At 45.3% G+C, this 22,874-nt stretch overlaps 1 protein-coding gene across 1 annotated transcript in view; it reads left to right on the top strand.

Annotated features, from left to right (window-relative positions):
- The first annotated feature begins 7,639 nt into the window (after nt 1–7,639).
- Nucleotides 7,640–22,874, top strand: part of LOC135521695 (mucin-5B-like) — a 29,137-nt gene continuing 13,902 nt past the window's right edge. Inside the window, exons 1-2 of the mRNA XM_064947368.1 lie at nt 7,640–7,879; nt 14,922–14,976. Coding sequence (XP_064803440.1) covers nt 7,640–7,879; nt 14,922–14,976 — 295 coding nt within the window. The remainder of the gene's footprint in view (nt 7,880–14,921; nt 14,977–22,874) is intronic.

Below are 22,874 nucleotides of genomic sequence, written 5' to 3'. Positions count from 1 at the left end.
CTTGCTGCAGCCAAAATGATGCTACAAAGGGGTACAGTATTATACGAACAGAATCAATGACTCAGCCAGGTAACTTGTATAAACATTCTAAAATAACTCTATATTTTTTAGAAAGATAAACATGAACGGGGTTTTAATTGATTCAACAACCTAAAACACATTAATAAGTTTAGCTTTCTTAATGAACCAGAAAATCTATAGTTATCTCAGGCTATTTATTAAAACCCTTTCATTGTTTATTTTTGAAAAACAAAACATGTTTAAAATAAATTCATGTTAATTAACTTGCCGCTACCCTTAAGGGGGATAATTGTCATCAGCAACTGCTGAATAGCATAGCGACACACCTGTCGTCTCAGATTTTGAAATGATGCTTTACAGCGAAAGCAATCCAACCGTTTGTGTAAGTTTATCGATCGCACGACAAAACATTAAGTACACTTGCGCGAGCAAAACTCATGTGACCACTTGACGCGATGTTATTGTGCTGGCTCATTTTTCAAAATAAAAGCCTGAAACTATGTCTTGAGACTGATACAGGGTGGCAGGGTAGCCTAGTGGTTAGAGCGTTGGACTAATAACCAAAAGGTTGCAAGTTCAAATCCCTGAGCTGACAAGGTACAAATCTGTCGTTCTGCCCCTGAACAGGCAGTTAACCCACTGTTCCTAGGCCGTCATTGAAAATAAGAATTTGTTCTTAACTGACTTGCCTAGTAAAATAAAGGTAAAAAAATAAAAAAATACCTTGAGGAAGCGATAGGAAAAGGAATCTGGATGATATCCCTCTAAATGGAGCAATGGGAGGCTATGGAACATGGAGTTTTCAAAATAGAAGCCACTTCCTGGTTTGATTCTTCTCAGGGTTTTGCCTGCAATATCAGTTCTGTTATACTCAGAGACAATATTTTGACAGTTTTGGAAACTTTAGAGTGTTTTCTATCCTAATCTGTCAATTATATGCATATATAATTATTATATGCATTATATTATATGCATTGTGACAAAATATTGCACATGAAATGTGGTTTAACCAATCTATGTTGCCTGATGTAGTGTGTTGTTAACAATGTAACTTTTCAACAAAATTATTATTTTTAGAGAAGAAAATGTATTTTCCATACTTTTTACTGACAAATCAATCGACTTGTTGAACACAGTTTTATAAAATGCTTTTTGGTCTTTCTATATTTTAACAAGTTGCTTATTTCTACTCTTCAAGGTCTCATCTATCAGGAATGGTGCAAATCCCTCACCAACTTAATTCAACTTAATTCCTGTCTTTTATCCCATATCTGGTGACTGTTTTTTATTTTTCTTACTTTCTCTGAGCAAAGTTAAAGTGCCACAGCACTGAACATCAGCAAACCAAAAGGATACAAATGATGTACATTTATGTAGGAAGGCTTGGGGAATTGGCCAATCAAGTTCAAGAGATTTTTTTTGAATCCATGAAAAAAAAACATACTCTACCAGCAGGTTAAAGTTATAGTTAACCTTGCTGACACATTCTCAATACTGATTGTTGTAAAATGTATACTACTACTAATAATAAACAATATTCCAATGTTGGACCAGTCTGGGTTCCCTGGTGCAGCAGAATGGGTCAAAAATGAGACAGTGGTAGAGTGTAAAAGATAATGCCGAATTAAAATATAATTTGGAATAAAGTCATATTATTAAACAATATACAATGTGTGCAAGTGAGTACAGTTACCATAGAAACAATTACCAGAAGAAAAAAAAATGTAATAACCAGGTAATGACGATAGGTAAATAGCAACTTTATAGTAGGTATTCTGGGTAATTATAATCTATCTGGGTCATGATAATCTACCGGGTCTACCGTTTAAAACTAATTAATCTGATTAAATACAATGTACCAATACACTTGAGTACACAAACTCAGATTCAGAAATGCATGAAAAGATCAATAGTTCAATGCATTCCTTTAATAAGACATTAAACCCCCAACACCAGTAAATAACCCACAGTGTAATCAATATGAGTGTAGCCTGCAATTAAAGGAGCAGAGCAGTGAGTTTACTGTAAAGTGTCCTCCTACCACACCGGAATAAGGTCTGCAAATAAAGGAGCAGAGCAGTGAGGTTTTCCTCTGTGTTTAGCCCCATACCGTTTCTTTTTATCCAGACACTGATGCAGCCACCACCAGGCTTCAAAACAAGGAGGCGGTTACTCAGTGATGTGTAGTGCTGGATTTGCCCCAAACACTTTGCATTCAGGCATAAACATTTTTTTACCGTATTACTTTATAGCCTTGTTGTTGTTCTACACGATGTAGAGTGCATTTGGAAAAGTATTCAGACCCCTTGACTTTTTCCACATTTTGTTATGTTACAGTCCCCTTATTCTAAATATTATTTAAAAAATGAAAAAATGAAGTACTTTTCATGTACGTAAGTATTCAGATCCTTTGCTATGAGACTCTAAATTGAGCTCGGGCCATCCTGTTTCCATTGATCAGCCACGAGTTGTGTCTACAACTTGATAGGAGTCATTCTGTGGTAAATTACATTGATTGGACATGATTTGGAAAGGCACACACCTGTCTATATAAGGTCTCACAGTTGACAGTCCATGTCAGAGCAAAAACAAAGCCATGAGGTCGAAAGGAATTGTCTGTAGAGCTCCGAGACAGGATTGTGTCGAGGCACAGATATGGGGAAGGGTACCAAAACATTTCTGCAGCATTGAAGGTCCCCAAGAACACCGTGGCCTCCATCATTCTTAAATGGATGAAGCTTGGAATCAACAAGACTCTTCCTAGAGCTGGCCGCCCGGCCAAACTGAGAAATTGGGAGAGAAGGCCCTTGGTCAGGGAGGTGACCAAGAACCAATGGTCAATCTGACAGAGCTCCAGAGTTCCTCTGTTGAGATGGGAGAACCTTCCAAATGCCAGCTTGGAGTTTGCAAAAAAAGGCACCTAAAGGACTCTCAGACCCTAATAAACAAGATTCTCTGGTCTGATGAAACCAAGATTGGATTCTTTGACATGAATGCCAAGTGTCACGTCTGGAGGAAACCTAGAAGCATACCTACAGTGAAGCATGTTGGTGGCAGCATCATGTTGTGGGGATGTTTTTCAGCAGCAGGGACTGAGAGACTAGTCAGGATCAAGGGAAAGATGAAAAGAGCAAAGTACAGAGAGATCCTTGATGAAAACCAGCTCCAGAGTGCTCAGGACCGCAGACTGGGGTGGAGGTTCACCTTCCAACAGGACAACGACCCTAAACACACAGCCAAGACAACGCAGGAGTGGCTTCGGGGACATGTCTCTGTATGTCCTTGAGTGGCCCAGCCAGAGCCCGGACTCTAACCCGATCGAACGTCTCTGGAGAGGTCTGAAAATAGCTGAGCAGCGATGCTCCCCATCCAACCTGACAGAGCTTGAGAGGATCTGAAGAGAAGAATGAAAATAATGCAGAGAATGCAAACAAGAATGGGAGAATCTCCCCGAATATACATGTGCCAACTTCCTCTCTCCCCCATGCATCCAACTTCCTCCTCTTCCTCTGTGACCCGCTTGTCGCGTCATACCCAAGACGACTTGAGGCTGTAATCGCTGCTTAAGGTTCTTCAACAAAGTACTGAGAGAAGAGTCTGAATACTTATTCAAATGTTGTCACGCCTTGGTCTTAGTATTTTGTGTTTTAGTTTATTAGTTAGTCAGACCAGGGTGTGACATGGGTTTATTATGTATTGTAGTTTCATATTGGGGTTTGTAGTAGTTGGGATTGTAGCTGATTTAGGGGTGTGTGTGTTTAATAGGTTTGGCTGCCTGAGGCGGTTCTCAATCAGAGTCAGGTGATTCTCGTTGTCTCTGATTGGGAACCGTATTTAGGTAGCCTGGTTTCACTTTGCATTTCGTGGGTGATTGTTCCTGTCTCTGTGTAGTGTGCACCAGTCAGGCTGTAATAGGTTTCACGTTCTGTTTGTTGTTTTTGTATTTTATTAGTTATTCGTGTATAGTTCGTTCGTTTGTCTTCCTAATAAACATGAGTAACTTACACGCTGCATTTCGGTCCGACTCTCCTTCAACAAAAGAAGAACGCCGTTACAAATGTGATATTTTCATTTTTAAGAATAAGGCTGTAACATAACAAAATGAGGAAAAAGTCAAGGGGTCTGAATACTAAGCACTGTCGGTTTTAGAATATTGTTATTCCGTATATTTGTATTATTTTGTCACAGTCATTGAACTCTCTAACTGTTTTACAATCACCATGGTAACATGCCTGAGCAGTTTCATTCCTGTCCTGTAGCTCAGTTCAGAAGGACGACTGTTTCTTTGATGTGTCCGGGTGGTTTAATACATAATCCCCCACATAAATATTCACTTCACCTTGCTTAAAGAGATTTATTCAATGTCTGATGTCATAATGTTACCTATCTACCAATCACTGCCCTTTATGAGACTATCAAAAAGGCTCCCTGGTCTTTGTAGTTAAATCAGTGCTTGAACTTCAATACTAGACTGAGGGACCTTACAGCTGTTGGATGTATGGGGGACAGAGGAAGGGTTAGTCATTCACTACTAGACTGAGGGACCTTACAGCTTTTGGATGTATGGGGGACAGAGGAAGTTGGATACATGGGGGAGAGAGTAAGTTGGATGTATGGGGACAGAGGAAGTTGGATGTATGGGGGACAGAGGAAGTTGGATGTATGGGGGACAGAGGAAGTTGGATGTATGGGGGACAGAGGAAGTTGGATGTATGGGGGACAGAGGAAGTTGGATGTTTAGGGGACAGAGGAAGTTGGAATGCTGGTCATTTACGAACATTTGAACATCTTGGCCATGTTCTGTTATAATCTCCACCCGGCACAGCCGGAAGAGGACTGGCCACCCCACATATGCTCTCTCTAATTCTCTTTCTTTCTCTCTCGGAGGACCTGAGCCCTAGGAACATGCCCCAGGACTACCTGACATGATAACTCCTTGCTGTCCCCAGTCCACCTGGCCGTGCTGCTGCTCCAGTTTCAACTGTTCTGCCTTATTATTATTTGACCATGCTGGTCATTTATGAACATTTGAACATCTTGGCCATGTTCTGTTATAATCTCTACCCGGCACAGCCAGAAGATGACTGGCCACCCCACATAGCCTGGTTCCTCTCTAGGTTTCTTCCTAGGTTTTGGCATTTCTAGGGAGTTTTTCCTAACCACCGTGCTTCTACACCTGCATTGCTTGCTGTTTGGGGTTTTAGGCTGGGTTTCTGTACAGCACTTTGAGATATCAGCTGCTGTACGAAGGGCTATATAAATACATTTGATTTGATTTGATGTATGGGGGACAGAGGAAGTTGGATGTACGGGGGACAGAGGAAGTTGGATGTACGGGGGACAGAGGAAGTTGGATGTACGGGGGACAGAGGAAGTTGGATGTACGGGGGACAGAGGAAGGTGGATGTACGGGGGACAGAGGTAGTTGGATGTACGGGGGACATAGGAAGTTGGATGTACGGGGGACAGAGGAAGTTGGATGTACGGGGGACAGAGGAAGTTGGATGTACGGGGGACAGAGGAAGTTGGATGTACGGGGGACAGAGGAAGTTGGATGTACGGGGGACAGAGGAAGTTGGATGTACGGGGGACAGAGGAAGTTGGATGTACGGGGGACAGAGGAAGTTGGATGTTCGGGGGACCGAGGGTGTTGGATGTATGGGGGACAGAGGACGGGTTAGTCATGAAAAAATCAACCCATATTATTTCAAACAATGTAACATATTTTGTGATTTCTTCAGACAAATTGTATCCTGAACTAAGGCTTGCCTAAACAAAGACGCTGAAAACTTGGTACTATTTATTTGAGATATAACATTTGTGTTAATCTTGTTATTCGTTCTTCCACTTTAACATTAGAGTGTTTTGAGTTCATTGGTGACAACAAATGACATTTAAAAAACTGGGATTAGAATTGTTTTAACACTATAAAACATGAAGAAATACAAGGGTGTCAAGTTTTTTCGTTAACATAATAACATAATAACAAAATAATAACATGACATAATGAGACCAAGGAGCAGGTTGAGTAGAGTTCCACATATTTATTAAAGTGGACCTTCACAAAACAACAACAGAATAAACGAATGTGAAGTTCGTAACGCACATAGGCACTAAACCAAAACAAAACAATATCCCACAAACACAGGTGGGAAAAGGACCACACTAAGTATAATCCCCAATTAGAGGCATCGATCATCAGCTGCCTCCAAACCAACAACATAGAAATTCAAGACTAGAACACCCCCTAGTCACGCTCTGACCTATTGCACCATAGAGAACCCCCAAAAGGTGCAGACTCTGACCCCAAAACCTGAACCTGGATGGGGAGGGTTAGGGTGGGCAACTAGCGTCGGTGGCGGCTCCAGTGCGGGACATAGCCCCCGCTCATACAGCAGATTTGACCCCGAAGCCCGGCTCAACACCATGCCCAGACTGGGCACTGGAGCAGAGGACGGTTCTGGCCATGGCACCGGCACAGGAAGCTCCAGACAAGTTGACCGTCACTGGAGGCTCCGGACCGTTGAGCGTCACTGGAGGCTCCAGACCGTTGAGCGTCACTGGAGGCTCCAGACCGTTGAGCGTCACTGGAGGCTCCAGACCGTTGAGCGTCACTGGAGGCTCCAGACCGTTGAGCGTCACTGGAGGCTCCAGACCGTTGAGCGTCACTGGAGTGTCACTGGAGGCTCCAGACCGTTGAGCGTCACTGGAGGCTCCAGACCGTTGAGCGTCACTGGAGCGTCACTGGAGGCTCCAGACCGTTGACCGTCACTGGAGCGTCACTGGAGGCTCCAGACCGTTGAGCGTCACTGGAGGCTCCAGACCGTTGAGCGTCACTGGAGGCTCCAGACCATTGAGCGTCACTGGAGGCTCCAGACCGTTGAGCGTCACTGGAGGCTCCAGACCATTGAGCGTCACTGGAGGCTCCAGACCGTTGAGCGTCACTGGAGGCTCCAGACCGTTGAGCGTCACTGGAGGCTCCAGACCGTTAACCGTCACTGGAGGCTCCAGACCGTTAACCGTCACTGGAGGCTCCAGACCGTTAACCGTCACTGGAGGCTCCGGACCGTTGACCGTCACTGGAGGCTCCGGACCGTTGAGCGTCACTGGAGGCTCCAGACCGTTGAGCGTCACTGGAGGCTCCAGACCGTTGAGCGTCACTGGAGGCTCCAGACCGTTGACCGTTACTGGAGGCTCCAGACCGTTGACCGTTACTGGAAGCTCCAGACCGTTGACCGTTACTGGAGGCTCCAGACCGTTGACCGTTACTGCAGGCTCCAGACCGTTGACCGTTACTGGAAGCTCCAGACCGTTGACCGTCGCTGGAAGCTCCGGACTGTACACAAGCACTGGTGGATGAGTGCAGAGAGCCGGCACAGGACGTATCGGACTGATGACACGCTCTTCAGGGAGAGTGCCGTTCAGAATGCACCTAACCAACATCTCTCTCCGATTATCCCCCTCCATCGAGTAGCACATCCCAGGCTGTTTCACAACCGGCCCGTGATTGGTCCAGCGTCATCTAGGTTTAGGATAGGCAGTCATTATAAGATTTTTTTCTTAACTGACTTTATAAATAAGTTTAAAAACAAATGCAGTTTAAAAACAAATGTTGACCATGCAGCCCCTGACCATACAGCCCCTGACCATACAGCCCCTGACCATACAGCCCCTGACCATGCAGCCCCTGACCATGCAGCCCCTGACCATGCAGCCCCTGACCATGCAGCCCCTGACCATACAGCCCCTGACCATACAGCCCCTGACCATACAGCCCCTGACCATACAGCCCCTGACCATACAGCCCCTGACCATACAGCCCCTGACCATACAGCCCCTGACCATACAGCCCCTGACCGTACAGCCCCTGTTTACAGTTGGTACTATGCATTCGGGCAGGTAGTGTTTCCAGGCATCCGCCAAAGCCAGATTCGTCGTTTGGCCTCCCAGATGGTGAAGTGTGATTCATCACTCCAGAGAACACGTTTCCATCGCTCCAGAGTCCAGTACCCCTCGGGGAACGCGCAAAGCCGGTTCACACTTTTTTTCCTTCACTTTTTCAAACAGTCCCATTTATATTTTCCAACGGGGCTATACCTTTGCGTGAGATTATTTTTCTCGCCTGAGTAGCCTCGTTTACTGCCAAAAATAAAATGAAACCATCTAGTGTTCAGAGAAATAACGATACAATGTCAAATACTGTGACGCCCTTGTTTCTCTATGGTGTAGTAGGTTAGGGCGTGACTAGAGGGTATTTTAGTTTATATTTCCATGTTGTGTTCTAGTTTATATTTTCTATGTTGGTGTTTTTGTATGATTCCCAATTAGAGGTAATCGTTGTCTCTAATTGGGGATCACATTTAAGTAGCTATTTTCCCACCTGTGTTTGTGGGATATTGTTTTGTGTTTATGCATGTGCCACATCACGTTTAGCTGTTCGTTTATTGATATATTTTGTTTTGTTTAAGATTCTCTTTGAATTAAATATGTGGACCTCAACATCCGCTGCGCCTTTGTCCCGTTCTTACGACAGCCGTGACAAATACAGGAAGCGTAGTCAAATCATTAACATCCAATCACTTTATCCATTACTCTATTGCAGGAAACCTCTTCTAAAAAATAAGCCACAATAGTTTTTTGAGTGAGAATAAAGATGACTTTTGAGTAGTAAGAAATGTATAAAAGCAACAGATACCATTAATAAGAAGGGGCTAGAAGCGTCTTATATGGTGAGCTACCGAGTGGCTGGGACAGACAAGCCCCATACTATTGTGGAGGACTTAATTATTGCTGCTGCCGAGGATATGGCTGGGACAATGCTGGGGGAAAAGGCCCAAAAAAGATACAGACAATGCCTTGATCAAACAACACCGTTTCACAACGCATCAGTGACGTGGCAGGAGATGTTTTGAAACAATTACTGCTTCGCATACAAGCCAGTGAATTTTATGCATTACAGCTGGATGAGTCGACAGATGTGGCGGGCCTGGCACAGCTCCTGGTATATGTCTGTTACAGCTGGATGAGTCAACAGACGTGGCGGGCCTGGCACAGCTCCTGGTATATGTCTGTTACAGCTGGATGAGTCGACAGATGTGGCGGGCCTGGCACAGCTCCTGGTATATGTCTGTTACAGCTGGATGAGTCAACAGACGTGGCCTGGCACAGCTCCTGGTATATGTCTGTTACAGCTGGATGAGTCGACAGATGTGGCGGGCCTGGCACAGCTCCTGGTATATGTCTGTTACAGCTGGATGAGTCAACAGATGTGGCGGGCCTGGCACAGCTCCTGGTATATGTCTGCTACAGCTGGATGAGTCGACAGATGTGGCGGGCCTGGCACAGCTCCTGGTATATGTCTGTTACAGCTGGATGAGTCAACAGACGTGGCCTGGTACAGCTCCTGGTATATGTCTGTTACAGCTGGATGAGTCGACAGATGTGGCGGGCCGGGCACAGCTCCTGGTATATGTCTGTTACAGCTGGATGAGTCAACAGACGTGGCGGGCTGGGCACAGCTCCTGGTATATGTCTGTTACAGCTGGATGAGTCAACAGATGTGGCGGGCCAGGCACAGCTCCTGGTATATGTCTGTTACATTAATGGGGGGTCAATTAAGGAAGACATCCTATTCTGCAAACCACTGGAATCCAGGAGAACTGGAGAGGATATTTTTAAAGTACTGTACAGCTTTGTGACATCTAATGCACTTTGTTGGTCAAGATGTGTTGGTATCTGTACTGATGGCACAAAAGCTATGACAGGGAGACATAGTGGAGTGGTAATACGTGTGCAAACAGTTGCTCCTGATGCCACTGCAGCATCCACCGAGAGGCTCTTACTGCCAAGGGAATGCCTGACAGCTTGAAAGATGCTTTGGACACTACAGTGAAAATGGTTATTGACATGAGAGAGACGAACTTAAAGTTTGCTTTACTGAGCATCATTTTTTCTTGTTTGACCGCTCGCCTGAATGATCGATATCTAGGATTACAGGGACTCTTCTCCGCAACTATATTCAATGTGCGGAACAAAATTTCAGTATCCACCAAGAGGCTCTTCAAGGGAATGAATGCCTGACAGCTGACCTGTGCGGGACAAATCTGAGGTTATGATTAAGAAGTTGGAGCTCTTTTCTGTCTGCATTAACAAGGACAACACACAGGCAAGTCGCCCCAAGTAAACTAGGCAAGTCGCCCCAATGTCAAATGTGATATAGCGAAGCACCTGAGTGAGCAATTACGCAGGCCCTTTCCCGAAACGGACAACAGAAACAGCTGAATTTGTTATCCCTTTCATGCCCTGCCTCCAGTCCACTTAACGATATCTGAACAAGAGAGCCTCATCGAAATTGCAACAAGCGTTTCTGTGAAAATTGAATTTAATCAGAAGCCTCTGCCAGATTTCTGGATAGCTCAGAGTTTCTTGACTTGGCAAATCACGCTGTTGATGCCCTTTGCAACCACATACTATGTGTGAGTGGATTCTCGGCCCTCACTAGCATGAAAACGAAATACAGGCCCAGACTGTGTGGAAAATGATTTAAGACGGAGACTCTCTCCAATACAACGCTGCAGAGTTATGTGCATCTTTTCAAGCCCTTCTCATTAACCTGTGGTGAGTTATTCACAGTTTTCTATGAACAAATAAGGTTTTATATGTAAGATGGCTAAATAAAGAGCTAAATTATTTGTTATTATTATATTATTTGTGCCCTGGTCCTATAAGAGCTCTTTGTCTCTTCCCACGAGCCTGGTTGTGACAAACACTCATTCTTAAGTTTAATAAATGTATAGTGTGTGGCTTACAAGGATGGCAAAAAACAACATTTGAGAGTGCGCTGACCCTGGTGCTAGAGGGGGTACAGCTGACCCTGGTGCTCAAGGGAGTACGCAGCTGGAGGTTGAATGTTTGAAGGGGTAAGGGACTATAAGAAGTTGGGGAACCACTGATCTGGAAGATCAACATGTTTTCATAACCAGACTAGCTAAATTCCTTCTATTCTCAGTTCAAGGCTAGCAACCCTGAACCATCCATGAGACCACCAGCTGTTCCGGACTACTGTGTGATCACAGTAGCCGATGGGAGTAAGACATTTAGATCTAGACCAATAGCCTTTAGTGTAGCTGTTGGATCTATGGCAGAAGAGTCTCCTGGAAGAGAATGGGGGAGCATGGAGCTGGTACGAAGGCTGGGAATCACAAGTCAGAAGGCCACAATGGAGGCAGATGTGTGGGGTAGGGGAGAGAGAAATTGGGGAAAGAGAGAGAGAGGAGAGAGGGAAAGAGGACAAAGGAGAGATGGAGACAGGAGAGATGGAGACAGGAGAGATGGAGACAGGAGAGATGGAGACAGGAGACAGGAGAGATGGAGACAGGAGACAGGAGAGATGGAGACAGGAGAGATGGAGACAGGAGAGATGGAAAGAGAGAGAGGAGAGAGGAGAGAGGGAAAGAGGACAGAGGAGAGAGGGAAAGAGGACAGAGGAGAGACGGAAAGAGGACAGAGGAGAGAGGGAAAGAGGAGAGATGGAGAAAGTGGAGATGGAAACAGGAGAGACGAGACGGGAGAATGGAGACAGGAGAGAGGATGAGATGGAGAACACAAACACACTCCACAGAGCCCCAGGACAGCAACACAATTAGACCCAACCAAATCATGAGAAAACAAAAAGATAATTACTTGACACATTGGAAAGAATTAACAAAAAAACAGAGCAAACTAGAATGCTATCTGGCCCGAAACAGAGAGTACAGTCGTGGCCAAAACTTTTGAGAATGACACAAGTACTCATTTTCACAAAGTCTGAATGTTATGAAGACTGATCAGATGAATTGCAATTAATTGCAAAATCCCTCTTTGCCATGCAAATTAACTGAATCCCCCAAAAACATTTCCACTGCATTTCTTCAGGGCGTCCAAGAAAGTCCAGCAAGCGCCAGTCTCCTAAAGTTGATTCAGCTGCGGGATCGGGGCACCACCAGTACAGAGCTTGCTCAGGAATGGCAGCAGGCAGGTGTGAGTGTATCTGCACGCACAGTGAGGTGAAGACTTTTGGAGGATGGCCTGGTGCCAAGAAGGGCAGCAAAGAAGCCACTTCTCTCCGGGAAAAAACATCAGGGACAGACTGATATTCTGCAACAGGTACAGGGATTGGACGGCTGAGGACTGGGGTAAATTCATTTTCTCTGATGAATCCCCTTTCCGATTGTTTGGGGCATCCGGAAAAAGCTTGTCCGGGGAAGACAAGGTGAGCGCTACAATCAGTCCTGTGTCATGCCAACAGTAAAGCATCCTGAGGACATTCATGTGTGGGGTTGCTTTCCAGCAAGATGGAGCACCTTATCATAAGACAAAAGTGATAACTAAGTGGCTCAGGGAACAAAACATCGATATTTTGGGTGGTTGGCCAGGAAACTCCCAAGACCTTAATCCCATTGAGAACTTATGGTGAATCCTCAAGAGACAAACAAAAACCCACAAATTCTGACAAACTCCAAGCATTGATTATGCTAGAATGAGCTGCAATCAGTCAGGATGTGGCCCAGAAGTTAATTGACAGCATGCCAGGGCGGATTGCAGAGGTCTTGAGAAAGAAGGGTCAACACTGCAAGTATTGACTCTTTACATCAACTTCATGTAATTGTCAATAAAAGCCTTTGACACTTATGAAATGCTTGTAATTATACCTCAGTATCCATAGTAACATCTGACAAAAATATCTAAAGACACAGAGGCAGCAAACTTTGTGGAAATTAATATTTGTGTCATTCTCAAAACTTTTGGCCATAACTTTACACAGTGGCAGAATACCTGACCACTGTGACTCACCTAAATTTAAGAAAAGCTTTGACTATGCACAGACTCAGTGATCATAGCCTTGCTATTGAGAAAGGCCGCCCTAGGCAAATCTGGCTCTCAAGAGACTCACTGCCATCAAAATGAGGTGGAAACTGAGCTGCACTTCCTAACCTCCTGCCCAATGTATGTCCATATCAGAGAGACATATTTCCCTCAGATTACACAGATCCACAAAGAATTCAAAAAACAAACCTGATTTTGATAAAGTCCCATATCTACTGGGTGAAATTCCACAGTGTGCCATCACAGCAGCAAGATTTGTGACCTGTTGCCACGAGAAAAGGTCAATCAGTGAAGAACACACACCATTGTAAATACAACCCATATTTATGCTTATTTATCTTCTCTTTTGTACAGTAGCCATTTGTACATCGTTACAACACTGTATATATACACATAATATGACATTTGTAATGTCTTTATTGTTTTGAAACTTCTGTATGTATAATGTTTATTGTTCATTTTTATTGTTTATTTCACTTTTGTATATTATCTACATCACTTGCTTTGGCAATGTTAACACATGTTTCCCATGCCAATAAAGCCCCTTGAATTGAATTGAATTGAATAGACAGGAGAGAGGAGAGAGAGAGAGACAGGAGACAGGAGAGATTTAGACAGAGACAAGTGAGAGGAGAGATAGAGAGAGGGTAGAAGGAAAGAAGAGAAGGGAGGTGTGTCTGAATCTGAATCTACATTGATGCATTAATACCCTGAAATGACCTTCAGTCTCTACCAAACTGTGTGTGTGTGTGTGTGTGTGTGTGTGTGTGTGTGTGTGTGTGTGTGTGTGTGTGTGTGTGTGTGTGTGTGTGTGTGTGTGTGTGTGAGAGAGAGAGAGAGAGAGAGAGAGAGAGAGCATAGCAAACAATCTGTTGCCAGCCAATGCATTGAGAGTCACGTAAACATCTTATTGAATACATACAGTACCAGTCAACAGTTTGGACACACCCATTCCAGGGTTTCTTTCTTTCTTTTGACTATTTCTAGATTGTAGAATTATAGTGAAGACATCAACACTATAAAATAACAGATATGGAATCATATTGTAGCCCTCAATCTCAAACAAATTATCAAGGAACCGACCAAGTCCAACCTCAAATCCGTAAACATAGATATAGAGCTTAACATAGATATCATCCTGACCAACTTGCCCTCTAAATACACCTCTGCTGTTTTCAATCAGGATCTCAGCGATCACTGCCTCATTACCTGTGTGCGTACTGGGTCTGCTGTCAAATGTCCACCCCTCATCACTGTCAAACGCTCCCTAAAACACTTCACCTGGCCCGGGTATCCTGGAAGGATATTGACCTCATCCCGTCAGTAGAAGATGCCTGGTGCACTTCAAAAAGAGCTCACTTCATCTTCAATAAGCCAATTCAAAAACTGTAGAATTAAGAACAGATATAGCCCTTGATTCACCCCAGACTTGACTGCCCTTGATCAGCAAAAAAACCATCCTGTGGCATACTGCATTAGCTTCATATAGTCCCTGTGATGTACAACTTTTCAGGGAAGTCAGGAACCAATACACACAATCAGTTAGGAAAGCAAAGGCTAGCTTTTCCAAACAGAAATGTGCATCCTGTAACACTAACTCCAAAATGTTCTGGGACACTGTAAAGTCCATGGAGAATAAGAGGACCTCCTCCCAGCTGCCCACTGCTCTGAGGCTAGGAAACACTGTATAAGAGCACCTCCTCCCAGCTGCCCACTGCTCTGAGGCTAGGAAACACTGTATAAGAGCACCTCCTCCCAGCTGCCCACTGCACTGAGGCTAGGAAACACTGTCACCACTGATAAATCCATGATAATTGAGAATTTCAATAAGCATTTCTCTATAGTTCTGCACCCCCCACATCAACTGCTCAAGCCCCCCCCAAACAATCCAAACAGCTGATGTTCCAAAAGAGCTGCAAAATCTGGATCCCTACAAATCAGCCAGGCTAGACAATCTGGAACCTCTCTTCCTAAAATTATCTGTCGCAATTGTTGCAACCTCTATTACTAGCCTGTTCAACCTCTCTTTCGTGTAGTCTGAGATTCCAAAAGATCGCAAAGCTGGCGTGGTCATCTTCCTCTTCAAAGGGGGTGAGACTCTAGACCCAAACTGTTACATACCTATGTCTATCCTACCCTGCCTTTCTAAGGTCTTTGAAAGCCAAGTTAATAAACAGATCATCGACCATTTCGAATCCCACCGTACCTTCTCTGCTATACAATCTGGTTTCAGAGCTGGTCTTGGGTGCATCTCAGCCACGCTCAAGGTCCTAAACGATATCATAACCGCCATCAATAAGAGACAATACTGTGCAGCTGTATTGTGCAGCTGTATTCAAATCAAATCAAAATCAAATCAAATTTATTTTATGTCATGTTTATGTCATGTTACCAGACACCTTGCCTTGATTGAAAGCAGTGGTTTGCGCTTTCAGTTTCACGCGAATGCTGCCATCAATCCAAGGTTTCTGGTTAGGGAATGTTTTAATCGTCGCTATGGGATTATCATCGACCTGGCCAAGGCTTTCGACTCTGTCAATCACCACATCCTCATCGGCAGACTCAACAGCCTTGGTTTCTCAAATGACTGCCTCGCCTGGTTCACCAACTACTTCTCTGACAGAGTTCAGTGTTTCAAATCGGAGGGTCTGTTGTCCGAACCTCTGACAGTCTCTATAGGTGTACCACAGAGTTCAATTCTCAGGCCGACTCTCTTCTCTGTATACATCAATGATGATTCTTTGATCCACCTAGAATCTAGAATCGGCTTCCTATTTCGCAACAAAGCATCCTTCACTTATGCTGCCAAACATACCATCGTAAAACTGACTATCCTACCGATCCATGACTTCGGTGATGTCATTTACAAAATAGCCTCCAATAATCTACTCAGCAAACTGTATGTAATCTATCACAGTGCCATCCATATACTACCAACCACTGAGCACCACCCACCACTGCGACTTGTATGCTCTCGTTGGCTGGCCCTCGCTACATATTCGCCGCCAAACCCACTTGCTCCAGGTCATCTATACGTCTTTGCCAGGTAAAGCCCCGCCTTCCCTTTCCTCACTGGTCACCATAGCAACACCCACCCGAAGCATGCGCTCCAGCAGCTATATTTCACTGGTCATCCCCAAAGCCAACAACTCGTTTGACTGCCTTTCCTTCCCGTTCTCTGCGGCCAATGACTGGAACGAATTGCAAAAATCACTGAAGTTGGAGACTCATATCTCCCTCACTAACTTTAAGCGTCAGCTATCAAAGCAGCTTACTGATTACTGCATCTGTAAACAGCCCATCTATACACATCCCATCTGTAAACAGCCCATCTGTACACAGCCCATCTGTAAACAGCCCATCTGTACACAGCCCATCTGTAAACAGCCCATCTGTACACAGCCTATCTGTACACAGCCTATCTGTAAACAGCCCATCTGTAAACAGCCCATTAGTACACAGTCCATCTGTAAACAGCCCATTAGTACACAGCCCATCTGTAAACAGCCCATTAGTACACAGTCCATCTGTAAACAGCCCATTAGTACACAGTCCATCTGTAAACAGCCCATCTATACACAGCCCATCTGTACACAGCCCATCTGTAAACAGCCCATCTGTAAACAGCCCATCTGTACACAGCCTATCTGTAAACAGCCCATCTGTAAACAGCCCATTAGTACACAGTCCATCTGTAAACAGCCCATTAGTACACAGCCCATCTGTACACAGCCCATCTGTAAACAGCCCATCTGTAAACAGCCCATCTGTACACAGCCTATCTGTAAACAGCCTATCTGTAAACAGCCCATCTGTAAACAGCCCATCTGTACACAGCCCATCTGTAAACAGCCCATCTGTAAACAGCCCATCTGTACACAGCCTATCTGTAAACAGCCTATCTGTAAACAGCCCATCTGTAAACAGCCCATCTGTACAGAGCCCATCTGTAAACAGCGTACACAGTCCATCTGTAAACAGCCCATCTGTAAACAGCCCATCTGTAAACAGCCCATCTGTAAACAGCCCATCTGTAAACAGCCCATCTGTAAACAGCCCATCTGTACACAGCCCATCAGTACACAGCCCATCTGTAAACAGCCCATCAGTACACAGCCCATCTGTAAACAGCCCATCAGTACACAGCCCATCAGTACACAGCCCATCTGTAAACATCCCATCTGTACACAGCCCATCTGTACACTGCCCATCTGTACACAGCCCATCAGTACACAGCCCATCAGTACACAGCCCATCTGTAAACAGCCCATCTGTACACAGCCCATCTGTACACAGCCCATCAGTACACAGCCCATCTGTAAACAGCCCATCTGTACACAGCCCATCTGTACACAGCCCATCAGTACACAGCCCATCTGTAAACAGCCCATCAGTACACAGCCCATCTGTAAACAGCCCATCTGTACACAGCCCATCTGTAAACAGCCCATCTGTAAACAGCCCATCAGTACACAGCCCATCTGTAAACAGCCCATCAGTACACAGCCCATCTGTAAACAGCCCATCAGTACACAGCCCATCTGTAAACAGCCCATCAGCACACAGCCCATCAGTACACAGCCCATCAGTACACAGCCCATCAGTACACAGCCCATCTGTAAACAGCCCATCTGTACACAGCCCATCTGTAAACAGCCCATCAGTACACAGCCCATCTGTACACAGCCCATCTGTACACAGCCCATCAGTACACAGCCCATCAGTACACAGCCCATCAGTACACAGCCCATCTGTAAACAGCCCATCAGTACACAGCCCATCTGTACACAGCCCATCTGTACACAGCCCATCTGTACACAGCCCATCTGTAAACAGCCCATCTGTACACAGCCCATCTATACACAGCCCATCTGTAAACAGCCCATCTGTACACAGCCCATCTGTACACAGCCCATCTGTACACAGCCCATCTGTAAACAGCCCATCTGTACACAGCCCATCTATACACAGCCCATCTGTAAACAGCCCATCTATACACAGCCCATCTGTAAACAGCCCATCAGTACACTGTAAACAGCCCATCAGTACACAGCCCATCAGTACACAGCCCATCTGTAAACAGCCCATCTGTACACAGCCCATCTGTACACAGCCCATCAGTACACAGCCCATCAGTACACAGCCCATCTGTAAACAGCCCATCTGTACACAGCCCATCTGTACACAGCCCATCAGTACACAGCCCATCTGTAAACAGCCCATCAGTACACAGCCCATCTGTAAACAGCCCATCTGTACACAGCCCATCTGTAAACAGCCCATCTGTAAACAGCCCATCAGTACACAGCCCATCTGTAAACAGCCCATCAGTACACAGCCCATCTGTAAACAGCCCATCAGTACACAGCCCATCAGTACACAGCCCATCTGTAAACAGCCCATCTGTACACAGCCCATCTGTAAACAGCCCATCAGTACACAGCCCATCTGTACACAGCCCATCTGTACACAGCCCATCAGTACACAGCCCATCAGTACACAGCCCATCTGTAAACAGCCCATCTGTAAACAGCCCATCAGCACACAGCCCATCAGTACACAGCCCATCAGTACACAGCCCATCTGTAAACAGCCCATCTGTACACAGCCCATCTGTAAACAGCCCATCAGTACACAGCCCATCTGTAAACAGCCCATCAGTACACAGCCCATCTGTAAACAGCCCATCAGTACACAGCCCATCTGTACACAGCCCATCAGTACACAGCCCATCAGTACACAGCCCATCTGTAAACAGCCCATCTGTAAACAGCCCATCAGCACACAGCCCATCAGTACACAGCCCATCAGTACACAGCCCATCTGTAAACAGCCCATCTGTAAACAGCCCATCAGCACACAGCCCATCAGTACACAGCCCATCTGTACACAGCCCATCTGTAAACAGCCCATCCGTACACAGCCCATCTGTAAACAGCCCATCAGTACACAGCCCATCTGTAAACAGCCCATCAGTACACAGCCCATCAGTACAAAGCCCATCTGTAAACAGCCCATCTGTACACAGCCCATCAGTACACAGCCCATCAGTACACAGCCCATCTGTAAACCGCCCATCAGTACACAGCCCATCTGTAAACAGCCCATCAGTACACAGCCCATCTGTAAACAGCCCATCTGTACAAAGCCCATCTGTACACAGCCCATCCAACCAATCAACTACCTTCCTCATTCCCATATTTGTGTTCATTCTTCTGCTCTTTTGCACACCAGTATTTCAATTTGCACATCATCATCTGCTCATCTATCACTCCAGTGTAAATTACTAAATTGTAATTACTTCACCACTATTGGCCTATTTATTGCCTTACCTCCTTACTTCATTTGCACACACTGTATACAGATAATTCTAGTGTGTTATTGACTGTACATTTGTTTATCAAATCAAATGTATTTGTCACATACACATGGTTAGCAGATGTTAATGCGAGTGTAGCGAAATGCTTGTGCTTCTAGTTCCGACAATGCAGTAATAACCAACAAGTAATCTAACTAACAATTCCTAATCTACTGTCTTATACACAGTGTGAGGGGATAAAGAATATGTACATAAGGATATATGAATGAGTGATGGTACAGAGCAGCATAGGCAAGATACAGTAGATGGTATTGAGTACAGTATATACATATGAGATGAGTATGTAAACAAAGTGGCATAGTTAAAGTGGCTAGTGATACATGTATTACATAAAGATGCAGTAGATGATATAGAGTACAGTATATATGTATACATATGAGATGAATAATGTAGGGTATGTAAACATTATCTTAGGTAGCACTGTTTAAAGTGGCTAGTGATATATTTTACATAATTTCCCATCAATTCCCATTATTAAAGTGGCTGGAGTTGAGTCAGTGTCAGTGTGTTGGCAGCAGCCACTCAATGTTAGTGGTTGCTGTTTAACAGTCGGATGGCCTTGAGATAGAAGCTGTTTTTCATTCTCTCGGTCCCAGCTTTGATGCACCTGTACTGACCTCGCCTTCTGGATGATAGCGGGGTGAACAGGCAGTGGCTCGGGTGGTTGTTGTCCTTGATGATCTTTATGGCCTTCCTGTGACATCGGGTGGTGTAGGTGACCTGGAGGGCAGGTAGTTTGCCCCCGGTGATGCGTTGTGCAGACCTCATTACCCTCTGGAGAGCCTTACGGTTGTGGGCGGAGCAGTTGCCGTACCAGGCGGTGATACAGCCCGCCAGGATGCTCTCGATTGTGCATCTGTAGAAGTTTGTGAGTGTTTTGGTGACAAGCCGAATTTCTTCAGCCTCCTGAGGTTGAAGAGGCGCTGCTGCGCCTTCTTCACGATGCTGTCTGTGTGAGTGGACCAATTCAGTTTGTCCGTGATGTGTACGCCGAGGAACTTAAAACTTAAAACACTCCGAGGGCCCTCACCTCCGCCCTGTAGGCCGTCTCGTCGTTGTTGGTAATCAAGCCTACCACTGTAGTGTCGTCTGCAAACTTGATGATTGAGTTGGAGGCGTGCATGGCCACGCAGTCGTGGGTGAACAGGGAGTACAGGAGAGGGCTGAGAACGCACCCTTGTGGGGCCCCAGTGTTGAGGATCAGCAGGGTGGAGATGTTGTTACCTACCCTCACCACCTGGGGACGGCCCGTCAGGAAGTCCAGGACCCAGTTGCACATGGTGGGGTCGAGACCCAGGGTCTAGAGCTTGATGACGAGCTTGGAGGGTACTATGGTGTTATATGCTGAGCTGTAGTCGATGAACAGCATTCCAGTTAATAATCAACAATGAAAAACAACTAATACATGTAGTTGACCTCTGTAGTCCATAGTATCTCACCACATGTAGTTGACCTCTGTAGTCCATAGTATCTCACCACATGTAGTTGACCTCTGTAGTCCATAGTATCTCACCACATGTAGTTGACCTCTGTAGTCCATAGTATCTCACCACATGTAGTTGACCTCTGTAGTCCATAGTATCTCACCACATGTAGTTGACCTCTGTAGTCCATAGTATCTCACCACATGTAGTTGACCTCTGTAGTCCATAGTATCTCACCACATGTAGTTGACCTCTGTAGTCCATAGTATCTCACCACATGTAGTTGACCTCTGTAGTCCATAGTATCTCACCACATGTAGTTGACCTCTGTAGTCCATAGTATCTCACCACATGTAGTTGACCTCTGTAGTCCATAGTATCTCACCACATGTAGTTGACCTCTGTAGTCCATAGTATCTCACCACATGTAGTTGACCTCTGTAGTCCATAGTATCTCACCACATGTAGTTGACCTCTGTAGTCCATAGTATCTCACCACATGTAGTTGACCTCTGTAGTCCATAGTATCTCACCACATGTAGTTGACCTCTGTAGTCCATAGTATCTCACCACATGTAGTTGACCTCTGTAGTCCATAGTATCTCACCACATGTAGTTGACCTCTGTAGTCCATAGTATCTCACCACATGTAGTTGACCTCTGTAGTCCATAGTATCTCACCACATGTAGTTGACCTCTGTAGTCCATAGTATCTCACCACATGTAGTTGACCTCTGTAGTCCATAGTATCTCACCACATGTAGTTGACCTCTGTAGTCCATAGTATCTCACCACATGTAGTTGACCTCTGTAGTCCATAGTATCTCACCACATGTAGTTGACCTCTGTAGTCCATAGTATCTCACCACATGTAGTTGACCTCTGTAGTCCATAGTATCTCACCACATGTAGTTGACCTCTGTAGTCCATAGTATCTCACCACATGTAGTTGACCTCGGTAGTCCATAGTATCTCACCACATGTAGTTGACCTCTGTAGTCCATGGTATCTCACCACATGTAGTTGACCTCTGTAGTCCATAGTATCTCACCACATTTAGTTGACCTCTGTAGTCCATAGTATCTCACCACATGTAGTTGACCTCTGTAGTCCATGGTATCTCACCACATGTAGTTGACCTCTGTAGTCCATAGTATCTCACCACATGTAGTTGACCTCTGTAGTCCATAGTATCTCACCACATGTAGTTGACCTCTGTAGTCCATAGTATCTCACCACATGTAGTTGACCTCTGTAGTCCATAGTATCTCACCACATGTAGTTATCCTCTGTAGTCCATGGTATCTCACCACATGCTGTGAGGAGTGGAACATCTAGCTTACATAGAAGATTTAGTGTAAGTCCCAAACGCCACCCCATTCCATGTTGTGCCCTACTTCAAAAGTACTTCAAAAGTACTATATAGGGAACAGGAGGCCATTTGTGATGCAGCAATAGTGACTAACTAATTGTATCTAATCAAGTCAAAGGCCTCTCTCTGAGAAGCACATTTCATTTCCTCTCAGCTTCCCTCATTTTTTCCTCCATTCCCAGCCCTAACCACCTGCCTTGTGCTAGCACAACTAGTACCTTGTTTAGCCAGCTAGCCTAATGATTACGGTCCTGATAGCCAGCTAGCCCAATGGCTACGGTCCTGATAGCCTGCTAGCCTAATGATTACTGTCCTGATAGCCAGCTAGCCTAATGGCTACGGTCCTGGTAGCCTGTTAGTCTTATGATTACGGTCCTGATAGCCAGCTAGCCCAATGGTTACAGTCCTGATAGCCTAATGGTTATGGTCCTGGTAGCCTGCTAGCCTAATGGCTACAGTCCTGGTAGCCTGTTATTCTAATGATTACGGTCCTGATAGCCAGCTAGCCTAATGGCTACGGTCCTGATAGCCAGCTAGCCCAATGGCTACGGTCCTGGTAGCCTGTTATTCTAATGATTACGGTCCTGATAGCCAGCTAGCCTAATGGCTACGGTCCTGGTAGCCTGTCAGTCTAATGATTACGGTCCTGGTAGCCAGCTAGCCTAATGGCTACGGTCCTGGTAGCCTGTCAGTCTAATGATTACGGTCCTGATAGCCAGCTAGCCCAATGGCTACGGTCCTGGTAGCCTGTTATTCTAATGATTACGGTCCTGATAGCCAGCTAGCCTAATGGCTACGGTCCTGGTAGCCTGTC

This window comes from Oncorhynchus masou, chromosome 30 (assembly GCF_036934945.1).
Source record: "Oncorhynchus masou masou isolate Uvic2021 chromosome 30, UVic_Omas_1.1, whole genome shotgun sequence".
Taxonomy (NCBI): Eukaryota; Metazoa; Chordata; class Actinopteri; order Salmoniformes; family Salmonidae; genus Oncorhynchus; species Oncorhynchus masou.
The sequence above is the reverse complement of the archived record's forward strand: the minus strand, read 5'-3'. Positions and strand labels throughout refer to the sequence as shown.